The 9,501-nt window shown below is 35.4% G+C and overlaps 2 protein-coding genes across 3 annotated transcripts; both read left to right on the forward strand.

Moving 5' to 3' along the window:
* Positions 1-841: 841 nt before the first annotated feature.
* Positions 842-3,953, forward strand: LOC114722603 (protein trichome birefringence-like 3). Its single transcript, XM_028908683.1, has 6 exons — positions 842-1,028; positions 1,130-1,370; positions 1,458-1,629; positions 1,797-1,996; positions 2,233-2,391; positions 3,608-3,953. The coding sequence occupies exons 1-6, from the start codon at positions 842-844 to the stop codon at positions 3,936-3,938; spliced, it is 1,290 nt and encodes a 429-aa protein (XP_028764516.1). The 3' UTR covers positions 3,939-3,953.
* Positions 3,954-4,833: 880 nt separating this feature from the next.
* On the forward strand, positions 4,834-9,501 carry LOC114722596 (ribosome biogenesis protein WDR12 homolog). Of its 2 annotated transcripts, none has more exons than XM_028908675.1 (14): positions 4,834-5,074; positions 5,300-5,400; positions 5,722-5,828; positions 6,413-6,448; positions 6,578-6,663; positions 7,192-7,250; positions 7,336-7,446; positions 7,565-7,684; positions 8,099-8,242; positions 8,489-8,597; positions 8,685-8,821; positions 8,917-8,952; positions 9,039-9,145; positions 9,254-9,501. In XM_028908675.1, the coding sequence occupies exons 1-13, from the start codon at positions 4,903-4,905 to the stop codon at positions 9,129-9,131; spliced, it is 1,311 nt and encodes a 436-aa protein (XP_028764508.1). In that variant the 5' UTR covers positions 4,834-4,902; the 3' UTR covers positions 9,132-9,145; positions 9,254-9,501. The 2 variants fall into 2 exon arrangements, with proteins under 2 accessions (XP_028764508.1, XP_028764509.1); XM_028908676.1 differs by having other exon boundaries at positions 9,298-9,501.

Below are 9,501 nucleotides of genomic sequence, written 5' to 3' on the forward strand. Positions count from 1 at the left end.
AAAAAACAGTTAAAATTAGTTGAGGACAATTAATGTGTAAAAAATATAATGTTTTTTCCAACAATGCCCCATTAATAAGGAGAGAGAGTATGAGAGAGAACAATTAAATTATTAAAAGAAAGAGAAGTGGGGGGAGAGATAGTATGAGTTGGAGACAAATAAATAGGGATAAAATAGGAAATCAATACAAAAAAATAGAGACAATTTTTAAGTGTCTCTTATATATGGGAACATGCCATAAGCATCAAATGTCTCTTATAATAAGGAACGGAGGGAGTACTATTTATGATCTTGACAAACAACTGTCCGTTTTGCTGTGAACAATAAACAGATCTGGTTTGCCATTATGCTTGAACTCACAAGAGACAGCAAGGGATGTCATGCCTTCAACTAATACACCTTCACAGCCAATGGGTAAGAAAGCAACAAATCATCATGGTTAGAAAGTCAGATTCAATTTTTTTTCAAAGAAGCCTAAAAAATTCTGCAAAATTATAAATTCATCAACGGAAGCGGAAAATGCAGCCTTAAATTACTTGGAAGAAACAAAAATTTAACTTGTGCAAATTTAGAAGAATACCTCGTTATATTCAATTGGGGTCTACTTGTTGTGGATGTAAGCCTTGTAACTTAATCCTTAACCTCCACTATGCTATAACCACTTTTTATTCATAACCAAAGCATACTATGCTTTAACTTCACTTCTACTCAAAACCCCATATAACACTTCCTCTCTAAACTCCTCTTCAATGTCTTCATCATTCTGTTGTGCTGTGCACCTCTTCTTCTTCTTCTTCTCTGTCTCCGACACCTTTAGGCTTGTTTCATTCCCTCAAACCCCATGTTTCCTTCAGCCATAATGAAGCCTCCCAGAGTCAAGCTGCCTCTCCCCGTCATTATCACTTCAATTTGTGTTCTTTTCTTCTTTCTTGTTCTCTTTGCGGAGAGACTCAGCTTTCTCCCTTCCTCTTCATCCTCCTTCTTCAAGTTCAAATTCTGTCCTAGGAGGAATAACAAACTAAAATCCAGTAAGTTTGCTTCATGGAACTTTTCCTCCTCTCTTCCCCCCCCCCCAACTGAGCTATTGGGTTCTGATGTGACAGTTTCTGATATTGTTGTTGATGAGCAGGTGATAAGAAAACAGAGGAAGAAGGAAGAATTGGCTCGCTGGTCGATGACAGGTTCGACTTTGATCCAGAGGAGTGCAATGTTGCCAATGGAAAATGGGTGTTTAACCGTTCCATAAAGCCTGTGTACACAGACAGAAGCTGTCCATATGTAGATAGACAGTTTTCTTGTGTAAAGAATGGAAGGGAAGACTCTGATTATCGCCACTGGGAGTGGCAGCCAGAAGATTGTACCTTGCCTAAGTAAGAATTTGCTTCACTTTTCGTGATAATTGGCCCTATGTTGTTTGAACTGATATGATTCACATTTATAATGACAATATATGGTAGGTTTGATCCATACCTGGCACTGAAGAAAATTAGAGGGAAGAGGCTGATGTTTATAGGGGACTCATTGCAGAGAAATCAGTGGGAATCTTTTGTGTGCTTGGTTGAGTGGGTCATACCTGAAAAGCGAAAGTCTATGAAAGGAGCGCGTATTCATTCAGTCTTCAAAGCCAAGGTACATAATTAAAAAGGATTTTTTGCTTGGTTTAGTATAAAGAACGCAGAGATTTGTGATTTTGAATCATGTCAGTTTTGAAATATACAACTTAATGATGGTATGAACGTGAAATGAAGCTACTCATCTGGAAAACCCAGAATGATATAATATTTTGTGATGTGTAGGATTATAATGCAACAATAGAGTTCTATTGGGCGCCATTCCTTGTGGAATCCAACACTGATATACATATAAAAACTAATCCAAAGGAGAGGATAATAAAAGTGGATGAAATCTCTGAACGTGCCAAGAACTGGACTGGAGTGGATATACTTGTTTTCAATACATACATATGGTGGATGACTGGTCTCAGGGTTCAAGCACTGTAAGTTCTCTCCCTGCTCAATACTTACTCATTCGGAAGCTGGCAGAACACAATTTAAGGCTACTGTGATCTCATATCAGACTAGAATTGTCATCTCTGGAATAATTTGGATCAGTATATGCATGGATATCACTTGTTTAGGAGAATGTGTTGTTGAGTTTTGCTGTTTAATTATGACGAGTTTTGATGGAGAGTTTGTTACAGTGTGGTGAAAGTTGGGAATGGTGTAATTGCAGATGGGGTTCATTTTCAAATGGCGAAGAAGGGAGTGAAGAATTCGATACACCAGTTGCTTACAAGTTAGGTTTGAAGACATGGGCCAACTGGGTTGACTCAAATATCAATCCAAATAAAACCCGGGTTTTCTTTACAACCATATCTCCTACGCATACTAGGTAATCTCTCTAACTTGGATCTGCTAAAGTGTATGTTGCATTTGCCTCAAAGTAAAGAGAGAGATAAACATAAGTAGGCGGGCCATACTTCTGGTAATGAGATGTCATAAAAGTAAAGCCTACTTTTTTTATATCTATCTCCCTTCATAGTTTAGGTGAAGCGCACTATAGGAAATACATCATCTTTATGCTCTGTAATGTAATAATTTTTATTCAACAATTTTGATTTTGGAGACTTTAACCAAAACCATCGAGTAACAAACAATTAAAGCCATTTTCTTAATCATTGAATTGGATTTTGTTTGAAATGAAGAGAGTTAAATACGAAAGAGGAAGCCCTGTTTTTGGCAATGTAGATTTCATATATGTGAAGTTCACTATTTTGTGTCTAACTCTCTATGTTTTAGGTGAAGTACGCTTTAAGATCCAAATGAGTAAGTCTTCCCTTAAATAAGAAAATCTTTCTTCAACAACTTTGATTTGACTACTTTGGTCGAGTCTAAGTCCTCTCATCTATAATATTTACAATAGTTTGTTCTCGAATACTTCACACAATGTGTGTGCGTTTTGCTTTCTCTCTACTAAAAGTGCATGCCGATTGAGATAAAGAAAAAATAGACAGAAAAATGTTAGTCCCACTTTAAATAATAGGTATCACAGAAGTAAGACTTGCCTTTTTATATTTATCTTTTTTTTAATACTTTAAATGTAGCGCAGTTTAGGAAATTCAGTCTCTTTCGCACATTTTTTTTTAAGATAAAAATCTTTATTCAACTACTTTGATTTTGATGTTTTAACCAAAACCATGCTTTTACAAACAACCAAAGCAATTCTCTTTCAAACCGGTTGCAGTGCATTTTGCCTAAAGTGAAGGGAGAGATGAAAAGGGCCCCCTTGCCATTTTTCTCAATAAGGATCCCTCGTAAATGGAAATTATCTTTGTGCGTCTGTTTCTCTACATTTTATTTTTAGCTGAACTGCACTCTAGAGGATGATCCCCCTCAAATAACAAAATCTTTCTTCAACAGCTGTGATTTGGATACTTCAAATGTCCAAAACCATCCTCACTTACAAATAACCCTTATAGCAGTTTGTTTTCAAATACATAGAAGGTTGTTTTCAAATACATAGAGGGCTAGATAGAAGTGAACCAAACACAGGCAACAAAACCATGCAATAACAATACAAATGAGCCATTGTTTGATGGATGTTTCAGAAGCGCAGACTGGGGAAACAAAGATGGGGTGAAATGTTTCAATGAAACAAGGCCAGTGAGGAAGAAGAAGTACTGGGGAAGTGGTTCCAACAAGAAAATGATGAGCGTGGTGGCCAAAGTGGTGAAGAAGATGAAAGTTCCAGTAAATGTGATCAATATAACACAAATATCAGAGTATAGAATTGATGGTCACTCCTCAGTTTACACAGAAACTGGTGGCAAATTGCTTACTGATGAGCAAAAAAAAGACCCACGAAACGCAGATTGCATACATTGGTGTTTGCCTGGAGTTCCAGATACCTGGAATCAGATATTTTTGGCTATGTTATAGCAGAAAAACATGGGAAAAAGTGTTTAATGTGATTTTTTTTGTTTTTTGTTTTCCTCTTGAGGCATGAAGATGTCAAATTTTATGAAGTTATATGTTCATATATTCATCTTTCTTGGGGCATTTCTTTGATATATAAATTTGCACATATGCTTCAGAAAATCTGCAAGCATTTTATGTACTTGAATACACACAACAAGATGCAACAAATTTTCTAATCTCAGATGGACTATTAGCCCTATTAATTGCTTCTAAAAAATCTCAAAAAAATACATATTGGATTTTGAAATTCTAAATGTTTACTATATTAAAACTTTAATAGTAATTGATTACAATTGAAAAAACAAATAACAATATATTTTTATAGCAATTCATAATTTATGATTTTGAAATTTAAAAAATATTTTTTGGGATTTTTCCTTGCCTCTAGGCTCTAGGGTTCTTTTTTTTTGGGGGGGGTATATATATGTGGCCTGAAAGAGTGCATATGAACTACATAGTCTTTTGCCCTTTTTCCCCTCCGGTAGGGATAATTCATGGTATTTTAAGTAAATCAAGAAAAAATGCATCAACAATAATCATACTTTTCAGGATCACAAGTTAAATATTAAATCAAACTGAAATTATATATGCATTATAACATCATTTTTCAATGCTTTTAATAACTTAAAACAAAGAATACTATTAAAAATTATAAATTTAATATTAAATTTTAGATAGATGATGCTTTTTAAAAAAATTATGCAAATTTTTTTTCTCTGTTTTAAAGTATAACTAGAGATTTGCATGAGTATAGATTTCATTTTAAATGATTTCTGGTCGGGTGGTTTACGGGTCAAGCCGGCAGTCGGCTCCATAAACCCTACTCTCTCCTATCAAACGGCGATAAACCTCTTTGCTATCTCGAATTTGGTGGCCTTTACTTGCTGGTCGTCTGTTCTACTTCCATCTCCGTCGAGGTTACGGGATGGACGTTGACATGGGTGAAGAAGCTGAAGGAACGTCGAGGAAGATCCAGGTGCGGTTCGTTACTAAGTTAAAACCGCCTCTCAAGGTCTCAAGCAGTGTCATTTCCATCCCCGCCAACCTGACTAGATTTGGTCTCTCCTCCGTCATCAATAGTCTTCTTGAAGCCGCTGGTATCTCACTATCTGCATTCCTTGTCCACTCAAACTTCCAGTGCAATTATTAAATTGATGTTTTGGCCGTTTTACATTCTGTTTTTCTCAATGAAAAATTGTTGCCCTGGTCTAGTTTGAAGGAGACTTCGTTACTTTTAAGTTTGCGTCTTTCCCCTGCATATTTAAATTTTACCCTCTCGTGTTTCCGGGTAACTTTTTGACGTAACTGTCAATTATGGGCAGGTGATCCTGATTATAAACCGGAACCTTTTGACATTTTGATCGATGGCGAGTTGGTTCGGATGTCACTCGAGGAGTTTTTGGTCGTCAAGGGAATTTCAGTGGTAAGTATCTCATTATCCTACATTTGCTGATTTTCTGTTTTGCCTTTGGTTAATGGAAGAGTTGTATAGAGGGATTTGTTGTTTAATAACTGAAGCTATGATTAGAACTAGTGGACTGTGGTCAACTGAAGTCTTTCAGATTCTCCAGTTAACTATTCTCTTCTTTTATATTTTCTTTTACTCCTTCTATAAAAGAAAAGAATTGCAGCACAATGAAATGGTCTTTGCTGAAAGATTCTTTACCTGACATTTTTGGTATCTATGATTCTATTGCCCATTATTTTGGAGTCATATCTAATGTTTGTAAATGATGAAATGCAGGAAAAGATATTGGAAATTGAATACACAAAAGTAGTGGCCCCACGTAAGGAGGAAGACCCTTCTTTACATGATGACTGGGTTAGCGCAATTGATGGTTCTTCTTCTCGGTAAGCTTGCAAACGTTAAACTAGGTGGCATGTAATATTGAATTGCATGCAGTCGTCATGATTAACTGTGTAACGGTCGACTTTGGGTTTCTGTTAACTATACAAATATCGGTTAATGGAGATTTGGCTGAGCTAGTCTAGTTGGATTAAGCTTCCACGGATAAGTTGGTTAGCCTCATTTAATTTGAAATTTACAATGTTGGCATGATCATATTCAGTTTTGTTAACATTGATAATTGACAAAGTATAGTAATTTCTTATATTATATATATATATATATATATATATATATATCATGTAGATTCATCATCTGATCATCATTAGACGACCAATTGTGTGAGGTTTCACTTATGATTTATGGGGATGATCATAGGACATGGCCTTATCCTTCTATTGGATGGTCCATTACATGTGTTGCTTTTGGTAGAATGCATGGCAGTACGTGTAGAGCCAGCTTTTTTGGGCAGTTGATATTGTGCATTGGATAAAATACCAAATTCCTTGGTCTAGTCTAGCAAGTATATCAATTTTGGATCAGGCTGTCTTTGCTAAGGAGTTTAACAGTTATGCTATTGTTGCTGCAGGTTCTTTTTGACGGGATGTTATGATGGTTTAGGGAGGTAACGATTTTCGATAATTTGTTTGTTATCTTACAACTAGTCATTTAATGGCTTTTTTGAGATTTTATGTTATATCTCTTACGTGTTTGCAGAATTTTTTTAATGTTATTATGCAAATTTTTTTCTAAGGGTATGGGAAGGTGCTGGATTATGTACACATATATTGGAGGGGCACACTGATGCAATCACTTCTGTTAGCATCATCAATCACAAAGGTAACAAAGACGAGTTATTTTTTTACTCTAACATGCATACTAATATCTCTTACCTCTGTTAGCATTGTTTCCCTTTTTTAAGTTGAAAGGTGCTAATATTCTAGTAATGAAAGAATTTTAATAGAAAGAAAGAATTACAAGGACGAGGATTAAAACTGCTTCCTAAGGAGGAGAAAACAAAGGAAGAGAAAGTGAAAAGGATAAAGCACTTGAAGTTAGCAAATATCAGTGTTGTTCAATCCCTAATTTGGTGCGAGTTGTCTGGTCCTGCTAAATGATTAATCCATAGCAACTGTTCAAATTTCTCGTTTTTAATCTACATCTGATTTGTAATTTTTAAATTGACAATGTAATCACATATATCTGAAGCTGTGGAATGAATGTTTCTATGTTGATAGTAGGGAAAGCTTGTTGCTTGTGGGGGTGTTTGTCTTTCTATTATTATTGTGAAGTCCTAATGTTCCATATCATAATTTCTAATATTATTTTTATATTGCTCCCATTTATCAATATATGTACCGTATTTAGGTGCAGGAACTTGTACCTTAGCAACTGCTTCAAATGATCGAACAGTAAGGCTATGGAAGGTTAGTAGAAAAAAGTTTAGAAATATGCAAATTTTTATGTTGAGTATTTATCTGACTATGTTATGTTTTTAACTTTGTTCAAAAGCTCAATCTAGATAAGGCCATTGAGCATCCTAGGAAGATTAGTGCCTTCAAAATCTTGAGTGGTCATAAAGATACTGTGAAGAGTGTTGCCGCACAAACTTCTGGAGAAATGGTTCTTCTCTATATTTCTTAATTTTCCTTCTTTCTCTTCGAATTTCAAGATAACTTTAAGATGTAAAGTTTAGATTTCTGATGTTAGTCTTGTTGCTTCTGTTTTCACGTATATTTAGATTTGTTCTGGTTCTTGGGATTCTACCATCAAGCTGTGGCAAACTGACTTTGACGCAGAAGGTGATGTGTCTATTAAGAAGAGGAAAGTGAAAGATCAAGTTGAGGAGTCACAGTTAGAGGTCAGTATGTCGCTGGTTAATAATAACTGTGGAAAGGAACTTATAGTTCCTGTTAGTTTTTTTAGATAGTAAAATATAGAAAGAAAAAGTACAATTCCTAGTGACTTTATATCACGGGGTTGATTTTGTACTCGAAACTTTCATGCTTTTTTTTTTGGGGGGGGGGGGAGTTAGGGCTTGGTGGGGCGGATGTTTGTAAAGCTATTATCAAAAGAATTAAATGACTTCACTTTCTTTAATGCTAAAATTTTATTTTTTTGACATTATACTTGTGAGATATGTGAACTCAAGAAATCTTGTAGAGTATATAACTGTATTTCCTTCTCTTGAATATTGTTTCTCATTTATTGTATAATTTTGAACTTTTATTTGTCACTTGATCAATTTGTTGCTCGTAATACTCTTGCATTTTAGGGGGAGTCTGTATCTACCCTTGTAGGCCACACACAGCATGTTTCTTCTGTGGTTTGGCCACAGCGAGACATAATCTATTCTGCATCCTGGGATCATTCCGCCAGGGAATGGGACGTTGAGACTGGGAAAGACTCGTTCAATATAGTAAGCATGCCAACTTGTGACGTTTGACGCTTGTCTTTATACCAAACTTCATGATTTTCTTGCTGAATTATCTTCCAAGCTCATTCCATTTATTTAATTGTCTTCCTTTTTTCTTGGCTGTGGAACCATTCCAGGCACGCTAATAATTTCTTCTCTGTACTTCCTATCTTGACAATGTCTCAAAACAACATGATATTAATATTCGATTTATAATTTTTTAAATCACTACATGTCCTCCAACTGTAGTTCTGCGGCAAGGCTCTCAATTGTCTTGATGTTGGTGGAGAAGGATCTGCTATGATAGCTGCTGGTGGTTCTGATCCTGTTCTTAGGATTTGGGATCCTCGTAAGCCAGGTCTATTAAATGAGTCCAATCTTTGTTTAACTTAATCATCAAGTGAATGTGTTAATACCTCAATTGACAATTTTTCTTCTTCCGTAGGCACTTCTGCTCCAGTTTTTCAGTTTGCTTCTCATACTTCTTGGATTTCAGCCTGCAAATGGCATGATAGTTCTTGGTTTCATTTACTTTCTGCATCTTATGATGGAAAAGTTATGTTATGGGATTTGAGAACCGCGGTAATGTGCCATCATTTTGCTGTGATTTTTTAGTTTTGTCGTTAGCTCTTGTGCACATACCTTAACCTCTTAATATTTCTCTTTTCTCCTGGCAGTGGCCACTTTCTATCATTGAATCACATAGTGACAAGGTATACAGATATCACTATATTTTCTTTCTTTCGCTCCGAAATGAGTCAAAGGTATTCTTGATAAAATCATTGTTTATTTGACTTAGGTGCTATGTGCTGATTGGTGGAGAAGTGACAGTGTTATCAGCGGCGGAGCAGACTCAAAAGTCTGCATTTCTTCTGAAATTTCAGTACAATGATCCAATGCTTTTGGGTTAGTTATTTAAAATTTTAACGTTATATATAATTATATGTATAAAAAGCGAAAAATATATTTATTTACCTGATGATCGGTAGAATGATGATTATCTTTTATTGTCAGGTACTTGATCATGAAGAAGTCTAAATTTTGATCTATGAATTTAGGGACTGGCAAGATAGGCATACAATTAAAACGATCCTGTGTTTGTATAGTTCATATTTATGTGAGGATTTGAACTTGGGCTGTACAAGGAACAGGAGGACGCAATGATTCTTCCGAGCCACGAGTGTTGTATTGAGCCTTTGGATCAAAGGATGTAAGAATATATTATTTTTTTTAATGAAAACATGATAATTGTGATCTTGCAC

This window comes from Neltuma alba, unplaced genomic scaffold, assembly GCF_004799145.2.
Source record: "Neltuma alba isolate B1F8T4 unplaced genomic scaffold, ASM479914v2 tig00012097_pilon, whole genome shotgun sequence".
Taxonomy (NCBI): Eukaryota; Viridiplantae; Streptophyta; class Magnoliopsida; order Fabales; family Fabaceae; genus Neltuma; species Neltuma alba.